The sequence below is a fragment of the Gasterosteus aculeatus genome, chromosome 20 (assembly GCF_964276395.1).
Source record: "Gasterosteus aculeatus chromosome 20, fGasAcu3.hap1.1, whole genome shotgun sequence".
Classification (NCBI taxonomy): domain Eukaryota; kingdom Metazoa; phylum Chordata; class Actinopteri; order Perciformes; family Gasterosteidae; genus Gasterosteus; species Gasterosteus aculeatus.
The window spans coordinates 13,188,727-13,208,547 of NC_135707.1; the positions used below are offsets into that span (position 1 = coordinate 13,188,727).

A 19,821-nucleotide genomic window follows, 5' to 3' on the forward strand; every position below is an offset into this window, starting at 1 on the left:
TCGTAATGAAGCAGGCAGGACTGACCCATCCTGAATCGGCCTAAAAAGCTCCAGGGATGGGACCCGCTGGGAGTCCGTAATGCCCGATGCGTCCCACGGCAGTATTAATCACACTGAAAAATAAATGTGTGTCAGGGGGAGGGGGAGGGAAATGGGGGGAGGGAAATGAAATAAGTATGTCGTTTATCCCAATCAAGGTCGTGAATATGTGTCCGATGGAGATTCCCTGACCATAACGAGGCCCTGAAAGGAAGCCATAGTCCATTTAGAAAGAATATATATTGTGCAATCTGTGGAAAAATGTCATAATGTTTATGAAAAGCGATATTCATCAGCAATTCCCCATCTGCGTGTGATTGACAAAATAAAAACGACTGGAGTAAATGGGAAAAACGCCTCGGTGTTAAATACAGATCTGTTGTGAATAAAATAATGACTCCCCAAGATTATAGTTGGGAAAACAGTTTAATATTTTCTCCTTTGAATAATGGATATCATACCGCACCAGTACATCGATACCAGCGCGTTTTATTTCATTTACATTCAAAGATATAAATTAGTAAAAGTCCTCCTGGTAACAAGATTGTGTAGCTTCTTCCCAAACGCATCTAAAATAAAACCTGTCCATAATATATATGTTTATATATTTACAAACAAACAGACGATGTCAGCTTCCCATTTCTGCAATACAACTTGCAGAAATTACACTTATCATTTCGCCATCACTTAAAAAAATAAATATCAAATGTAGGCTTTTCCACTTTGAAGTCCTCAAGTTCACCTCAGTCCCGTTCGCTTTGCGTCCCAAGACTCCTCCTTTTACAAATATGGTTTCACACGTGAATATTCATTGAAATAATATACCGTGGCAAAAAAAGCAAACAACGGGAACCTGAGAAATAACATGTTAATCACATATAAAGGGAGATTTTTTTTTTCAAACCCACATAATTATGTAATGATTATCCACAATGCGTCCAAAACGAAATAATACACAAGCAATAGTCGCACAAACGTGATGTAGTGAGTGTCTCCGCCCTCGTGGCGCTGAGGAGCAGCTTTCTATTCCACTCCGTGGTGCCACCAGATCCGGTATCAAGTGGAAGTTATAGGGGTTAAAACGTGGGGCCAAAAGGTGGTGTCTTTATTCTCTTTGTAGTCAAAGCAATTGTGACACCTACCTGCAGAGCGTGGAAACATAAATCCCACACGATCCACTCGCTGCACAACCCCAGGAAACACACAATGATCTCAGGGCGGCTCTGCCCATAACATATCAATACTGCAAGTGCTTATTGAAATCCCCAATGCCTAATTACTGGAGTAAAAAAAAAAAAAAAAAAGAGTGTACCCACACGTGACATTGGAATATGCAAAGTTGCTCGTTGAATGCAAACTGTGATTATTATTAAAGTCTGGGGCCTGCTGTGCGGCTGCACACACACGCACACACGTCGGACTGGTCAAAGGTATGGCAACATGTCTTCACTTATTTGAATCACAAACTGACTGAATGTGTGTGCACGTGCGTGCGTGAGCGTCGGTGCGTGTGGTTAGGCTGATTGGAGGCATGTCTTTCCACGGATTTATGTTAATGTCTCCATCTGTACTGCTTTCTTCTGCGACGCTTAATGATTCACTTGCTGATAAAAATACATGAACCATTGAAAATATGGATTAAAATCATAATGCATGGATTATTCCAGAAAATGCACTGCGTTTATCAACGAAATATAAGCCTGTGTTCACTCGATTTGATGGTGCGGATTAATCCATTGTAAGAAGTCACGAAGTCTTATGCTTAGTCTTACAATCGTCATTTTAAAACAAGTGATAATCCGCTAAGAGTGTAAGCTAATGTGTAAGCTAATGACACTCGAGTCTCGTGCACGCCCGCCTGAAAGAAGTGTTTTTTCTTTGTTTTTTTGCATCCCGTGGGTTGACATCTAAGACACGTGAAAGTGACTAAAAGAAAACCAGTTGATTTGCATTGCAAACAAGTGACACATTTTTACTTCCGCGTCCAAGAAAAATGCAATCTCAAAATCCAACACCAGATTTTATTAATTTTCTAATTGGTTATATATATATATATATATATATACCTTTTTTTTGGTTCGTATCATTACGTATTACGTACCTTTCTTTGCTTCTACACTTGCGGTTCTGAAATGAGGCTGCTGCTGCTGCTGCTGCTGCTCAGCGACAACAATCTGGTTTGCGTTCATTTTAACGAGGGGGGAGTCTGGCCTGTGTTTGGGGTTGGCGCTCGCCTCCGGAGCCTGGCGCGAGGAGGAGCTCAGACCCTCGTTTGCGGCAGCGGCGGCGGCGGCGGCTGCGGCGGCAGCGGCGGCAGCGGTGGCCAGACTCACTCCCGATGAATTAGTGTACCGCAGGATCCCTTGGCCGTGCAGGGGGCTGAAGTTGCCATAGTTTGTGTAATTGCTATAAAAGGGAGACGTGTAATAAATAGGTCTTCCGAGGATGGACGGGGCCGGGTAGAGGGAGGGGGAACTGGCAGCCGGGGAGGTGGCGGAAGACGTAGGGGGGGTGAGGAGGCCACTGCTGGAGGAGGGGCAATTGGGCCCCACTTGCTGATGCTGCTGCTTTTGGTCCGAGGTAGCAATTTCCGCCAGCGACCACAATTTGGGCTTGACTGTAGGGTTCTGTGGTGAAGGTCTGCTATCGAGGCAGGGAGACGATTTATTGGTATTGATGGTGTTATTGATGAGGCCCCGGGCCAAATCCTCGTGCTGGCTATGGAGCTGGTGGAGATGATGGAGCTGTTGGTGGTGGTGGTGGTGGTGTTGGTGGTGGTGATGGCTAAGAAGTGGAGCTTCTACTCCCGTCAGAGGCGACGATGTGACGGATATGGGTGAGAGCTGAGCTTGCGGTTCGTGGTTCCGGTCGTCGCCGTCCTCGTCGCGTTTGTTGCCGACCTGGTCGGAGCCGAGCTCCCCCACGCGACAGCTGACCTTCTCCCCGTCAGACTCGGCCGAGCAGGAGTGGTCCGTTAGCGTGTCAACGTGCAGGCTGATACCTGGCAGAGGAGGAGTAAAACCACAATCATGATTGGAGTATTGAGAATAATCCAAGGGGTTGTTACAGGAAAAGCTGACGACCCAATGATGACTGTATACTCTATTCCAATAATGAGACATATTTGAAAATAAATTTAAAAAAAAAATACAAAAGCTATGAAATAAATTAACAAAATCCACCTTGTTTTGTATTGAATTAGCCCATGTCAATGTGTGTTCAACGAAATCAATAATGTTTTACAACCAACCAGTGTTAAGTTAATTAATAGCATTAGTCAGATCAATTTAAATAGTAGGATACAATTAAAATCACCTCCTGTGAAGCCAATAATTATTTCCTTTTTTTATATAATTATAGAAAAATATGACCAGGATAATAACTTAAACATTAAGGCTGTGGATGCTATGTGTACCTTTCCAGTTATCTGCCATTAATCAGGTTAAAAGAAAATTAAACGTTGACAGTAACTTGACATGTGTAAAACTGGTTTTCATTAGATTATATATATATTTATATATATCAACACGCTTACTAAAACAACATGGAGCCAGCTCTTGGAGATAAAAAAATATACGTTCAAATTATTTGCATGTCTGTATGAATTATTAATTACATAGTCTAGATTTTTCGTTTTCTTTTTTTTACTCAAAACTACGGCACAAAACATCATGATGAAAGGGGAATCCGTCCCTTCAGTCCACCTAAGCCCAGCCCGTAATGTTAAATGGATCATCGGCTCGGTCGCCAGATTATACCCCACCTTCATCCTCCGCGGAAGCCTCGCTGTTCTCTAGGTTTTTTTCTGAATGCTCCACTTCTTTCCTCTCCCCGACGCCGTCCTCCTCGTCCTCGTCCTCGCTTTTATTCCTGGGCGCCCATGTCATCTTGTTCTCCTTCTTGAGCCTCCTCCTGGCGTTGGCGAACCACGTGGAGACCTGCGTCAGGGTCATTTTGGTGATGATGGCCAGCATGATCTTCTCCCCCTTGGTCGGGTACGGGTTCTTCCTGTGTTCCTGCAGCCAGGCTTTTAGGGTGGCCGTGGCGTCCCTGGTGGCGTTTTTGCGGTAAGCCGGGTCGTTGAGTTGGTAGGGGTACCCCGGACTCCCGTATGGGTGGTAACTCAAAGCCCCCGCCATGCCTGATGTTTGCGCGTCATATGGAGAGCTCTGGGGGGAAAGTTGAAAAAGTCAAACCATGTGTTTTCCATTGTTGTTTAAAATGTTGTTCTAATTTAAGTGTGACATGAATGTGGTTTATGTCTAACGAAAGCACCTCACGTCATTTCAAATCATTTAAAAAAAGAGCACTTTATCAAAAATACAACAGTCATTTGTTTTTGAGAACCTGTGCGAACAGTTAAACAGGGCCAAAGAGGCATTTAAATGCACCGCTTGATCTTATCCCAAATTAGTATAAATCACCTGGGCTTGGTGCGGACGTATTGATTAAAGCAAACAATCAATTTTTAATGTTGAGCTTTAACAATTTGTCAAAGCTAATCTCTAAATTAAATCCCACTAAAATCCAAGAACGATACGGTGCGTAAAAGCAGGCCGCAAAAAAAGCACAAAATAATAGTAAACTAATGGTTATGATCATTATCAGATGCACTAATAACAGGCATCCTGTTAATAAAGCTGTTAAGATAATAAAAATAAAATTTCAATTTTCCTTAATCGCCCATTAACTCATTATTATACCTCATTTTCTGCAGTGGCTGCTTTTCGTTTGGTGGCAGCCGCGATGTGTTAACATATCTTCTCTTTGCAGCATTACAAATCCCATTAGCAAATCACTTGCAATGCACCTTTCATAAAACGCTTGAAGTGCCCTGTGACATTAGCATTGCAAGTCTTGCTTTTCATGTTAAAAATCCGTTTTTTCAACGCAGAAAAAAAGCAGCGACTTCATCCATTGGTGAATTTAATGACCGCCGAGGAATGAAGAGTAATGACTTGTTTTATTATTTCCTATCGCACACAAATGAACTGCTTGGAGGCTAAAGACTGAAAATAAAACTCGCATAATTAGCTGCGCGGTGTTTAGCGTTGGTTCGAGCCATTGCGATTTGCAGCGCATGCATTTAAATTCCTTGTCAAATAAATTAACTCGGTTTAAAATAAAAGGCCACTGGATTTAGAGGTACAGAAACCGTGCACCCAATAAAAGTTCCCAAGTACTTGCTGATGTTTGAGTCATAACACGAGCATTTCAAGCTCTGCACATTCATATCCAGCGAAAGAAAGCTGCACATTTTGCGCACTTCACTTCCAGACTTGTATACTCGCCGACAATTATATTTCGGCTTGAGCCTATTTATACAGAACCACACACGAATCTATGTTTACCATGTAGGATGGGAATCCCGCAGTTGGATCCGTGGAGTATGACAGCGGACTGGAGAAACCGGCACCAGCCGAGGCGGAGAAAGCAGCCGATCCCGGGTAAGGACTGAAGGCTGAGCCGGAGGACGACCTCGCCAAGTCCTCACTGCGCGGGGCGGCCAGAGCCGAGGCTCCGTAAGCCGGACAGGAGTAAAGAGCCAGCGAGCCCGGAGGCTGGTAGAGGTAACCCTGAGGATAGGACATTGGTGAGCGCGGAATAGGTCGCCGATTCCGAAAAAATAGGAGGGGGGGGGAAGAAAAAAAAAACGCGCAGGGCGGCGATCAAACAGCAGCCAAAATAATAAACAATCAACTCAATAATCGGCCATGCAAACAGTCATCAGAGAATTCAAATGAAAAAGTCCTCCCTCCGCAGCCCCCTTACTGGGGAGAAAAAAAAGCCCGAAAGATCTGTTAAAGTGCCCACATAGAGGCAATGTGGCATGCGTCTTGATCCCCTAGCGTCCGATGTTTTTAGTACGCAGCACTATGAAGTGAGGAGTTAGGTGGGAAGGAACCAGTGGAGTTTCAGTCACACAGAGCATTGGGGGGAACTGGAGCTGTCACTCCAGCTCATCTGAATATCCCATCCCCGCCCCCTTTCTGCCAAATAGATGTGGAGCCTCGGAACAAAAACCAAGGCTCCACACTGCAAAAAGTAGGGGACCACAGTTGTTGATGTTTTTTTTTTTTTTTTTTTACAGAAAATCAGACAAATCTAGCAAGTGGGTGATGTACAAAAGCAACTGTTGCAAATGCCAATTCCTTTGTCCACAGATGCGATCTGCTGCTTTAGTCAATTATTTCGGGGAAACATGAATGAATTCATTTGAAATTCAACTCCATTATGGCGAAACAATGCATTGTTTGTTACGTCTGGCAGGCAGATAAAGAGACGTAGTTCCGCGATTAGTTCGGCCAGTTTAATCAAACATTTGTGTGCCGTTGCGTAAATTATTTAGTTCGCTGCTAAGGTCGGCTTTATAGCGGCACCCGGCGTCTTGTGTGATCCAAACTTGCACATCTTTGCGCGCACAAACTGCCACTGCACGTGTTACAAACTGCACAGGACAGGGGGATATAGCGGGGAGAAAGAGGGAGAGAGAGAGAGAGGGGAAGTGCAAAACGGTCAGCGCTCTCCACTTGCAGATGGCTATTACGCAAATCAATCCACCAGACGCAGGACGCATCCACGTATACGTATTGCGAGCACAGATGAGCGAGCGCGCTCGTCAGGAAGTGCGCGTTCTGGTCTGTCGGAGGCGTATCCGGCTCCTTCGTTTGAGCGCACCTCAAATACACTCATTCCTTATTAATACGATCACATTCGTCGGGAATAATGAGGCTGGTGGTGATCGTAGTTGCATGAGGAGGGGGGGGGGGGCACGCTCCTCTATACAGACAATGAGTAACCACTAACCCGTCCATGTGCGCAATGGCAGTGGACACGTTTGACAGTCTTTGCGCATGCACTCTGCACTCAGTGTTTGGGAACACAGTTGTCTTACACTGTCGCGTTAACTTTGAACGCACTTTTGGACTTGTCTGCGATGCGAAACGGGGCACAGCCCCCCCCCCCCCCCCCCCCCCTCCCGTCCTTTATTACTGTGATTACAGGCGTAATGACCTCTGTTGGAGACAAGCGATACAGCACAGCATGCCGGAAACCCGAAGCTGTGACAGCGGTTTTGAAACGGGCAGTCAAGGTGGCAACTCCCGGGATGAAGAGGGGCCTGGCAGTCTTCCTCATCAGTATTCATCGGCGTGAACGTGTTCATCCATCAGGTGCTTGTTCCTCTACTGCAGTGTGGTCGGACAGTGTTGTAAACAACAACAGCCCAATTTGAATAGGTGCAATACAGCTCGCCTGCTAGCAGGAATGACTAATGACTTTATTGCGTGTGTTATAATACAAAAAAGAAGCCCACAAGTAATATTGATATATTTTAGTTTTGATCATTTATACACAATGTCCCGTGATCATTACAGACAAAACCGCGTGAACTTTTCCATTTTAGACTATTGAAAGGAGAAAGTAGACCTGACAGACTATGACATACTGTCTAACGTAATGTCTTGTTATCACAACATATTTAATGTTTGTATAAAGCAGTTTTATTAGACCATGTTCTTGTCTTGTAATGTACACAGCACGACCAGCACACTCAGGTGAATTAAATACACCTTTTATGAAACATCTCGGTTGTTGTTTATCAATCCAACTGCTGTATTCTTTTTTTAATTAATTTTCAAACAACACATATCAACCAAAAAACTATATTAAAATATTTGAAAATACTCTATACCAATTTACATCTAATAAATTGTTCTTATCTTTGACTAATACTATTGAACTATATTCACGCGGCTACAAAACATAACATCTGATTTGATATGCTCGGAAAGTCAGGCTGGTTACTGAGATATCAACATTAAAGCCTAAGTAAGTTTCACATCTTTTGGAGACACTGATTATATATTGTACCTTCTATTATTTGCAATAGTCTGTCTTCTGTTAAGGGAATGGTTTGTATTGTTGAGGAAGATAAAGGTGGTTTCTCTGTTTCAGACAAGACTAATCAATCCCAGAAGAGCAAATTAAAGTCCTCTCAGCATGGACTGGCTAGAGATGTGGGTGACTCGGAGTACTGCTTGGCTCACACCAGGGGGCACTGTCTCCACTATACACAGACCAGAGGGTCGACATCAGTGCTGTACCTCTACTGTGTGTGTGTGCGTGTGTGTGCGTGCGTGCATGCATGGATAGCTTTTTTTGTGTTTGTCATTAAATATAATCATATTCATTGTATTTAAGTGTTCATGCAAATTTCTAAATGCAGCCTCTGCATGTTGTCAGTGTGAAAGTGCACCTGTCGGTTTGTTAAGGTGTGTATTTTAAGATGTTTTAAAGTTATTTCAGCAGTTCCAGGCTGATATAGGAGATAAAGGAGATGGGGGGGCATTGATAGACAGGCAGTCAGAAAGACAAGGAAGACAGAGCGACTGACAGATGAAGTCAGTATTGAGAGTATAGCGACAGTAAGGCAGACAGATGAAGCATCAGGTCAGACGGACAGAGATGAAGACATGTAGATGTAGGGTCACAGAGACGCCCTGTCCTGCATAACCACAGCCAAGTTAGACTAAAATGATTAAGCTATTTTCACTCTCAACACCGTTTATAAATATATGGTGTAACACACTTATATTGATGATGTTAGTGAGTGGTAATGATTTATAAACATTGATGAGCTTGAATGTCAAGAAGGTTTTTTACTTAATTATCAAGGCTTTTATAAAAAGTGTAGATTATCTGTAAATCCTTCTTTTGCCCCATTCCGTTAGTCACAGTGCAAGAGGTTACCTCACATTATTTGACTCGGGATATTGGTTAAAATGAAAATCAGCACTAGTAATTAACTAATGTCAAGTTTTTCTACCTTTGATTACTTTATTTAACTCCATAATCTTTGGATGAAAAACGTCATCCTTCACAATTGAAGGAAACATATATTGATTTCTAATTCATTTTCTCCCAAAATAATTTACCACGGAATAATATCAAACTGGTAGAGTTGCTTTTATTACATTGGTGATCGCTAAATGCCTGACCCTTTTACCCAGAGTTAAGTTGAAATGTTAAAAGGTATGGTTTTGATGTCATGCTCTTTCCTCATTACACATATCACTAAATAAATATTGATTTGAGATTGTGCGTGCACCTTTGAGGTTTGAAGCTTTGAAATACAGCTGTTGTGGCCTTTCTGCATTTCATCAACCTACATTACTGGCGGCGGTTCGCATTTTAATTATGTCAATGCATTTGGGGGCAATGGGGGGTGGAGCGGGGTAAATGTGTAAATGCCCGTGTGTCTAACACTCCAACTATGCACGGCTTTAGGTGCATGACTAACAGTGCAGCAGATCACAGAGAAATGGGACTAGTTATAGAGTCATATTGAGCTGCTCTGAAATCAATATACTGTGTATGATTAAAGGTTGACAGAGCTTTGTTCACAGTAACCACTGCCTGCGCCCTGTTGGCACTGATTGGAACAGTTCATTGACTGATTCCACCTCCAAAATCAGTTCATATCTTTTGCTCTTGACTTTGAAACACTCCTGAATTGTTTTATATAGAGTGAGGTTATTATGCTACAAATTACAATTTACTCTCCTGAATTTCGAAACACCCCAGAAAGTTGAAAATTGTTTTATCCTCCATGAGTTGGCAAAATGAGTTTTCAGAATCCCCAACTTTCACAGTGTTATGTTTGTGTGGGGCGTGAAGATGTGTAACTTAGTCTTGACTCATGGACAGCTTCATATGATCAAACATGTATATCTGTAAAAAAAAATGGAGGAATGTTTCATGTCTTTGCATGTCTGTGCACATTTGCTGCATTTTGATACAAAGCGCTGGTACAATCCATCCCATCCCCCATCCGGGTTTGTCGCTGAAATGTCTTTGGTCCCTTCTTTTTGTACAATGGGGGAGGGGTCATTAGGGGAGGGGGCAGCTGGGGGAGGTGAGGGGTTGGGTGGCAGACTGGCGACAGGCCGTCATCTTTCTCTCTCCGCCTGGCATCTGCCCACTGCTGCCAACCCTCTTCTAATCAGCAGTCGTCCATGTGCTTGGCAGCGGAGGGGGTTTCAAATCAGCTTCTCGCCCCGAGTTAAAAACCCTAAGCCCTATCACTTTGTAAACGGGTACCTTTAGGGCGACTGATGCAGGGACGCACGCCTCTGATGTGCTGAAGTGGAGAACATCGGTTGCCTCGTTGCTTTGAATATGTTATGCTGCTAGCACTGTTGCCGTTTTACTTGTGCTTCTTATCATAGTTTTTAAAACCAAAATCACAAGGCAGCTCTGTCTTCAGAGTTGATTTGTTTAACATGTTGCTAACTGACATGGATGTTGACAAAAACAGTTCTCAGGGAGGGATGGGAAGCGGTAAACCGATGGGTTTGAAGTGTAATTCCTCTTGAAAAAAAAAAGGAAAAAAGGAAGCGCACTTGTAAGTGTAACTCAAGTCTTTGACTTGCTTTATTCTGACATGTTCTCTTAATTGGTAGGACAAGGAGAACGGGTTGCCTGCTTCCCAGCTCATGGCCGGAAGACGTCTCTCAACAGTGCTATCAATATATACAACTATAAAAACAAAGTACACAACGTGTGACAGAAAATGCTACATATTGTTCAAAGTTTAGCACCCCAGCACTATTAAGCCAACAACTATGATCACTGTATTACTATACTACTATAATTCTACATGTGTTTGCTGGAGATCGTCGGGGTGTCTAGCATTCAGCTACAGGGCTCATTCATCTACAGGGTGGAAGGGTGGGGGATTTAGGTGAGATGACTGTTAGCTTCAGAAGTAACAAGCACAAATAATGGGCTATCTGGAAGGGGAAGAAGAAGAAAAAAAATCCACAAATTATAGGAATTATGTGCAGCATGGGTTTCAAACACACACACATCCAGACAGGCTGATTGATGAACCAAACGAGTCCCTGAAAATCAAAGGGGGGAAATAAAGGGAGACACAAAGGGGGGACAATTTGAAATGGACTAAACCTCTCCGGTGGCTCTGTAGCCAAGGGTCGGGCAGATAGGGTTTCCTGGAAGGAGTCTGCTGACAGCTAGTGTCACTGGGCTTTGTAATCATTGTGCTGGACCTGATAGGGTTACTAGCGGCTAATCCAGGCTGACCTTGGTTAGGTGCCTTGAATGAGGGCGGCTTTGTACAGTTGGGACAAGCTAACAGTATGACGGTGATGCTGACATATAATGTCTGCATGGGGACTTGCCACCACAGCTCTTTTGTTGTGCTATCAAGTTCCCTCAAATCCAAGCCACAAGAAGAAAAAAAAATGTTTTCTCTTTCTCTGAGAGAGGAAGAAAGGTGGCATTTAAATTGTCACTGGGGAGAAGGTAAGGTGGTATCTCAAGGTTCAAGAGGTCATGTCTTGTATAGAATGGTGTTCGAGTGACTTCAAAACAAATCCTATCGCGATGAAGATTTCTTGTAGTTCTCACCCGTGCAGCATGTCTGTGTGCATCTTCCTCAGATGTGTTAGAAATGCCGCCACTAGTCTACAACGTGTTCTTACAAATAATATATCTGGAGGAGGCCAAACTGATACAGAAACGTTTTTTTTTTCTCCGCCATGGAAGGAGCAGGCACATTTATTTGAAATAAAAGTAAGAAAGAGGAGAAAAAGAAACCTCATGTTACTTTTGTAACAATCTACCAAAAAATTGCAATATTTAAAATACAGAAAAAAAGTCAGATTTTGGAATTATTGGAATGTTTCTTTAATATATTGATTAAAGGTTCGCATCAGCTAGGCGTCATTAAACGTTTGTTTTAAATGATCACGCATGGTCGCAACACAACGGTGACACAAATAAGAAGGAAATCAAATAAATTAAGGCCTTTTCAGCGGCAATAATAAGAGACAGGGAGAAAGCTGGATTTAATGTTAAAAATTATACATATAAATATAAAACAGACTCACCAGCTTCCCTTTGACATCCACATCCACATGTCATCCAAACAACATAACGTTACAAGCACACACACACACACACACACACACACACACACACACACACACACACACACACACACCTTCAGGCTCCAACCGGTGTGAAGGCAGTAGAGAGAAGGCATCCTTGCCTTTCTTCCTGCCAGGGAGAGCTGTAAACGGAAATGGGATTCCCATCCCCTGGAGCCTGCTACTAATCCACAACAGGCCCACTGCTGGATTACTGGGGACATCAGCTGACATGCCAGCAAGTGCACACACATATGTGTGCCCTCACCTATGCACACACATCAGCGCGTGGACACATGTACGCTCGACTCGTAAGATGTGCAACATAGACTTGCGTGCGTGCACATCACTGGTCATTTGTATTTCGATGGAAATGCACACACACATTCATACAAAAGACCAGACAAATCACTCACATAATCAAGACCTGGAATGCATCTCATGGATTTAATACATTGGCAGGACAATATAGAGATTGCCATATTTCTGCAGCCTGGAGTTGGCAGTAACAGTTAAGTCCGTCCTCTATTGTCCCTGCTGGTCTAGATGCATATTGATGTATACGCGTTTTGGAGTCCCTCGCCTTGCAATTATACACATCAATCTTGCATTATTTATCAGTACATGCTTTGTGTTTCCTGTGATTAGTTTTCAAAAGCAGGACATTCAACTTTTGTTCCTGAAATTCTCTAGATATATCTTTTATCAGATCAAAATTTGAATCAAGTCTGGTCAACATCCTTTGTAGTACTTTTTTAGTGTACTTTTTTCATCCCTAGAAAGAGAATTATTTGGCTCATACAGGTATAAAAAACTAAAACAACAGACAAACCGAAATCCAGCCACTGATCTTATCATATGATGATGCCAATCATGTGAAATAAATATATACACTTTAAATATATATAAAATGTATAATACCAAAGTGGAATGTATTGCTAATTCCTCAAGTACATGCTGTTTTAAAACCACAAAAGGGAACATATAATTGTTCGGTAGTCGTTGGTATTATCAAATGCAACAGCAAGACAGACTATAGAATGATCTGTTTGCTGGAAAATATCAGCTACAATTCACAAATCAGCTTTAACACATTTCAAATGCAGTCAGGTAAATCTCAGCCCATGATTAGGTCAAGCGTGGTGGCAGTATTTGTGGTAAACACTGTTCCGCTCTGGGGGCTAAACGCTTGTGTCAGTAAAGAATAATTACACCCTTCCACATTGTATCTATCGTGTTAATCTAGGTCCACAGCAGCCACTTTATTCTCTCGTTTGTTTAATAGCTCACTAGCAGCTTTATTATTTCAAAGTGCTCGATAGCAAACCTGTAAATTCTCTGTTCAACATTTGCCCCTGTGGCGTCGTGGTTCACTGGTGCTGAATGTTGAAATAAAGCAAACAGTCATTGATCTGCAATCAAAGATCCAGGACAGGAGGTCATTTACATGTGGAGAAGAAAACCGTTAGAAACTCTGCTGCAAGGCATGTGTGGCGTTAAATTCATTAGCAGCGGTTCACTGACACTATTGACATACCTACACTAGGTATAGGTGGAAGAATATCACTAAGCCATTCTAAAACACTGTATGTTATGTGGTACTGGTAACATACCACTGGCTTGCTAATTAGAAATGGATGTGCATTTGTGCTGTACAGTACAAAGCCATGTGTAGGGGCCGAGGGAGATAGAAAGGTTTATACTGTGGGAAAGGAATCAGATAGGAGGCAAATGGCTCTTGAAAATTAAGCACAACCACTTATTGGCAGTTGTTCAAGTTTGCAACTGTCCCAGGAGTCCCGAGTGCTCATGCAATGTGTTGCAGCTTCTGTTAAAATTTGATGATTAAATGGGCAAATACTTTCTAGATTTGTAGACTGAGTGTGGGGCCTGTTTATTTTATTTATTCATAGCATGAATATGAATAATTTACCGGTCAGCAGTTTTTGTAGAGGAGAATCATTATTGTTTGTGGCAGGCGGAAGTTTTGTGATTTATTTTTGTGCTTTTGGCACTTTCACATTGTATTGACAGCTGCTATCTTTTGTCTGGCGCATCTCTCCCGCCTTGCTCAGAGAGAAGTCTGAAGCTGGTTTAACAGGTTGTCGAAAAATAATCTCCCCAGTCTAGTAACCTTATTGTTCCCCCCCTTTGAAGGATTTCATTACGTGCTGTTATCAGGATTCTACACTGGAAAAATATTAGATTACAAATGAATTTCAGCTCAGAGAACTCTACTAGAGTATAAATACTATGTAAAACACAAGATTTTAAATACTTAACTCTCTCTCAACTTACATGACCTCACAAGTGCTTTGCCAAGAACAATGACATCATCAGTTGACAAGTACCCTAAGACCACAATTAAACATTAGCCTTTATGACAAGACAACAATATGTAGTTGTTGTTTCCGAGCGTTTTTCTGGCCGTGGTTTATTTTCGGCGTGTGACCGGTTCACAAAGTACTATGAAACCGGTCCGTGAGGGAAAAAAGGGCCGCTGCACTAAACCTAAATCTGTCCTACAGCTATAACGATCACGTTGTTCCCAAACCTTAAACACCCAGCAAAAACTGATTAACTGTTCATCAGTGATTCATGCTGTTGTTGGAAATGTAATTTATTATTATTTTAAATCTGTGAAAACAGATTGTCTGACAGTCAGTCAGAAAGATGGTTTCCTTCGCCCTCTCCTCCTCAGCACTACGAGTGTCTACTCTCCTACGCTCAGTCAAGGTCAATTGAGTTCTCCAGTCTGTTATCAGTTGAGTTCGTGATGGAATAGTGTAGATAACTGAGTACTCAGAAAAAGATGGAAGGAAACAGGAGATCAAGAACTGCAGCTTCTCAAATAATTATTGCACCTTCTCCACATAGCAAGAGATTTATTTCTAACCTTTAACATGCTGTATAGCTTTCAACACACTCAGCTGCACTCAAAGCGGTTGGCGGTGGGGGAGATTTATTGGACTATTGCCTTGGAAATAGCTTGAAGGGTTTAACTGATTTTACATAATAGTAAATATGGATTTTGAGTGTTGGTTGTCCTTTACGATTTTGATTTTGCTCAGTGGATTGTGACTTATTGACTAAGATTCAGTGAGAATAAAACAGCGAAATACAAGCAAATCAGTGTATCTTGAGGCTCACAGGCTCATCAGAAGTTTTGACATTGGCTACTTCCGATTATTCCTCGTAGCTGTGTTCGAGACGGAGCCGCTTGTTGCCAACACCGCATGTGCAAAATGACTGGTGCCCAACTGGCAGCCTTTCCTTGTTGAAGGCCTTGACAACAGTGAATAAACGGGTGTGCGATTACAATCCTCCCATTTCCGAGCCATAACTCTGTATCTCTAGTTAACAACAGAAGTCAGTAAGACTGCTGCATTTCCAATTAGTGGCACATTTGTTAACAATTCTGCTACTCAAGCTTGGAATAGGTAACAAAGCCACCGGGGGGGCAATTCTGGATGAGGATGACATTGAATCTGATGTGAGCAAACCACCCCACAAAAACTAAAAGCAGGCTTGATTTGCGGTATTCTGTAGATATATAAGAGTGAGGTTGCTATTTGTCAAACACCACAATCCACAAACACACAAAGACACACACTGTTATCATCAGGACCTGCCTCAGTCAATGGGGTCATCACTAAAAAGTACCAACAACACTTTGACGGGCCTCGATCTAACCAGGCCTTTTCCCATCAAGGCGCGATTATATGACTAGCCCCGAGTTACGAGCAATAAAAGAAATGTCTCTCTTTTTTATTACATCTCCCGATTGTGAACAATGGGACGTTTGCCTTTGAGCCATTTATTCAGCTCTGATGTATGATTAGCACAGGGCAAATCAATACCATGTTGGATGATCTTAACGGAACAGTACTGTGATTTCCCCCCCGTCACAGGGCCAAGCGCTGATATTTGTCTGTCAGCAGTGACAAGCTATCTCTTGCAGGGGCACTGGGGCCAAAACACATGTATTGATCCTGTCAACATTGATGGCCTTAATGGTACAGAGGATGAGGGAAACTGCCTGCCACTGGAAATGTAATGCACTGTATTGAACAGTGTCCTGCACCAAGGGAAGGGAGCAGTACGTGTATCTGGTTTTATTTATTCAATGATATTGTCTGCTTGTTAAGAGTTCTATGGCCACTTAAATATGCGTCTTTTAAAAAACAAACTATTTATTTTGGAGATATAAAAAAAAGAAACAAGCAGCCTTTATCAAAAAGCCAGCAGCTGCACTCCAGAGACATGTTCTACTCCCACTCGGTACACACTCACCTCTCATCTTATATGTTTTATGGAATCTCATGGTACAAAAAAGGAAGAATCTGGCAAAGCAGTTAATCCACTAGTTTGGCAGAAGTTGGGATAGAAATATGAAAAAGGGGTGTAATGAACATGACCTGCCTTCAAAAGCCAATGCCTTTCATCTGGAGAATAATCAAAACTCAACATAGGAGCCTCTGATTACTTAAAACACTTGGCTCATTGACCATTAGAGATCAAGTGAGTCTGTGTATGAATGTGTGTGTGTGTGTGTGTGTGTGTGTGTGAAGGGCTATTGCTATGCATATGAATGAAGTGTGCCTGTGTCGAAGTGCATGTGTGATGCATAAGTTTTGTGTTTATGTGTCCTTGTGTGATTGTGTGTGTTTGTGGGTATCCAGCGGTGCCCCTGGCTAACTCTCGTCAGATCTTTTCTTGTTTATGTATTTCCCTTCCTAGACTGAAGCCCCAGGAATATGCTGGGGGCCATACAGACGCAGACGAGTAGGAGGAGCACCTTTTTCATCCATTCTGAGGAATTATTACTCAGAATGGAATAAATGCTGCTAAGATGATGGTATGGTTTGATTCCTAGTAGCACGGATAATGATGGAGGAGTAGAAGATGGAGGTGTTGATCTGTGCCACACACAGAGCAGTGTGTCTACACCATATGCACATAACGTATGATTGTAGGGCAATCTGAGGTTACATTTAGGTAAAAACTATTCTTTCAGCATTTTTCATGACTATTGAGTCAGTTAAAAATTGTCTGATGGATTATAACCTCATTAAAAGATTATACGTTTTCTGCTTACCTTCCTTAGTGAGACAACACAAAACATCATTTTGGTTTGACAGGAACAATAAGGGATTTGTTGTCTTTGTGAGCCAGTGATTGTTTCAGTCTGTATTATGCAAACAAACCGTGCCAACAAATTTGTCAGAAATCATTACCGTATGGCTTTATGACAAAATTAGAGACATTTTTACATCAGAAACTCATATTCTTATGAGGTATCACACCTGTTCTGTTCTGTTCTTTCAGCTCCTCAAGCTTTTGTGGAAAAGGCATCATCGAGGTTATGCTACAGTACATAACACAGAGCACAATGCCATCAGATAAGTTGTCAGTCACGGAAAGCTGGAAAAAGGCCCGTGCACACCAACCCGCACACTAAGACGTGCCAACACATACCCTGAGTGCTTCTGGATAGAAACAGAGAGTGACAGTGATAGAATTTACTGTGATGGTATCAGCAAAGCAGCCATCACAGCTTTGGCAGATTGGAAGGCCATCAGGACCCATCTCCCTGGCTCTGATCAGTGTTCGCATCCTGACATCAGCCCACGATGTTTAACTCCAGGGCCCTGAAAGGTTGCTATGAACCATGATCAGCGGTATCCAGCCACCCGAAATAGAAATCCATTTTACTGCCTCGAGGAGCGGGAGGGGGGGCGGGTGGGGTGGCTCCGGGTCTGGTCGGGTCTTAGTTGGGTGTCTTTCTCTCTCCTTCTGCTTCACCATGCTTGGCCCTTCAGCTGTTTTTCCCTCTCCTCTTGTTCTGAAGGTTAAAGGATTAGGAGCTGTGTTTTCAGACCGGATTGCTGTCCTGGCATGGATTTAGATTTTGGCCACACACACTAGAAACTAGAGCCCCAACATACGCGCAGGTGCACATATGTACATGCAACACACACACACACACACACACACACACACACACACACACACACACACACACACACACACACACACACACACACACACACACACACACACACACACACACAGATACACACTGCCGCTGAGCTGGAGGTTGTGGGGATTAGTGGGAAATACCACAAGATGGTGGCCAAAGCATTTTTTTTCTTTCTTTATGGAGCAAAATAACAAAATGAGAACAAACCAAAGGTGCTTGTACAAAGTTGTTCTTTACTCCCCCCCCCCCCCCGTTCCCCCTCCCTCCCTCACTGGTCTTCCACACTCCTGCCTTCCTCTCGTCCCGTCTAAACATGCTGACCAAGTGCGTTGTGGCATTTCCAAAAGCAAAAAGCCATTAAATATAAACACGGTGTGTATGTGTGCGTTTGTTTCTTTTTTTTCTTCTGATCCCTTTGCTTTCATTTAAGTCTTTTCTAGTTTGCTTAGAAAGTTACTGAGATGCTTGGAAAGCCGAGTGAAGTAGTGATGAATTATTGATCGTTGACAGCTTCATCAAAGCGCCGCATTGGACACGTACTTTTCCTAACGCTGAGTATACAAGGACCCGACACTAATGCGCTCATGTCCACCAAACATGTTAACAAATTGGGGCGACTTGGTGGACCACTGGCTTTTAAAAAAAGAGCTCAGGTCCAGGTATCGAACTGGCCCCGAAAGCATCAACGGGTGCCGAGGAGAAAGTGTGTCGGTGTGTGTTTGGGTTTGCATGAGGGAACGTACACCCGACTTTAAAATATGTATGAAGAACACAACCTCTTTCTTTCTCAACACAGAGAAAGAGAGCAAACGGCTCCCAGAACGCCAGGGGAGAAAACGTAGTTCAAATAGCGCGAGGGCGAAGGGAGCAGATCAGAGGGAAGCTGTTTGCCGTTCGGGCCTACAAGGCAGCTCTTCCCCTGACTCCCAGGTGAGAGAGCTCAAAGAGAAATAAACCTAAAGGTACCAATTTGCTGAGTTTTGTTCAATAGATGGGCGAACGCCTTGAGACTTTGCCCCGAGAGCACAGAAGCCAGGGCCAGTAAACAAAATTACTTAAGGATGGTTACATATTCTGTCTGTCTTCCTTCATGCTTGAAGGAGACGAGCCCTTTGTCTTTGCTGTGCCTAACTTGTGTTTCATGTGGCTGGATAGAGCACAGGCGACACGCACTTTATTCTCTCCATCTTGACAACTTTTGGGGTGTTTTTCTCGTCTTTTTTATGGTCTTCTATTTTTTTTTCTCACTCACAATAAGTTCAGACTGAAAAGCTGAATGGAAAACTTCATAAAAAGCCGATTTAACTCCGGAGGGCTGTGAAACTTCAGTACATCTTGAGTTCTATGTCGCTTTGGCGGAAGCATTTCTTATCAGCTGTGCGTTTTTTACGTATCTGTGTGTTGACTTTCATAATGTGATGCTGATTTATGTACAGAAAATTGCGAATAACTTTTCAAACACCAACGTTTTTTTCCTTTCAGTACATATGACTGCAGACAGGCGCTTTGCAGGTTTGAATAATTGCTGCAATGAATATTCCACGGCAAAGATAACACGGAGAGTTATTTCCAACCCCACAGACACAAGTTTCATCACAACGTTGATGATAAAAGTGACTGTGACATACATCGCGGGACACCTCTCGCCCATTTCACAATATGCCTTTCCCTGCTAAACAGTGAAATGTATTCCCATACATGACATGGCATCGGGTCCCTTTGAAACAACCCCTAAATCACCTAGATCACAATCTGCAGAGATTCAATTATTTCTGAAACCATAATACAGATATTTGACAGAGCCATAGATTCAAACCTATATTTATTTGTAATAATGGCAGAAGTCGC

The 19,821-nt window shown here is 42.7% G+C and overlaps 1 protein-coding gene and 1 long non-coding RNA gene across 2 annotated transcripts; one reads left to right on the top strand and one right to left on the bottom strand.

The window, feature by feature from the left end:
• Positions 1-449: 449 nt before the first annotated feature.
• Positions 450-5,977, bottom strand: irx2a (iroquois homeobox 2a). Its single transcript, XM_040166244.2, has 3 exons — positions 5,391-5,977; positions 3,803-4,208; positions 450-3,040 (listed from the first exon to the last, which is right to left on the bottom strand). Exons 1-3 carry the CDS (start codon positions 5,628-5,630, stop codon positions 2,133-2,135), a joined length of 1,554 nt encoding a protein of 517 aa, XP_040022178.2. The 5' UTR covers positions 5,631-5,977; the 3' UTR covers positions 450-2,132.
• A 1,066-nt stretch (positions 5,978-7,043) lies between these two features.
• On the top strand, positions 7,044-8,427 carry LOC144389460 (uncharacterized). Its single transcript, XR_013453545.1, has 2 exons — positions 7,044-7,211; positions 7,996-8,427. It is a non-coding gene; the product is annotated as an uncharacterized LOC144389460 (long non-coding RNA).
• The last annotated feature ends 11,394 nt before the right edge of the window (positions 8,428-19,821 follow it).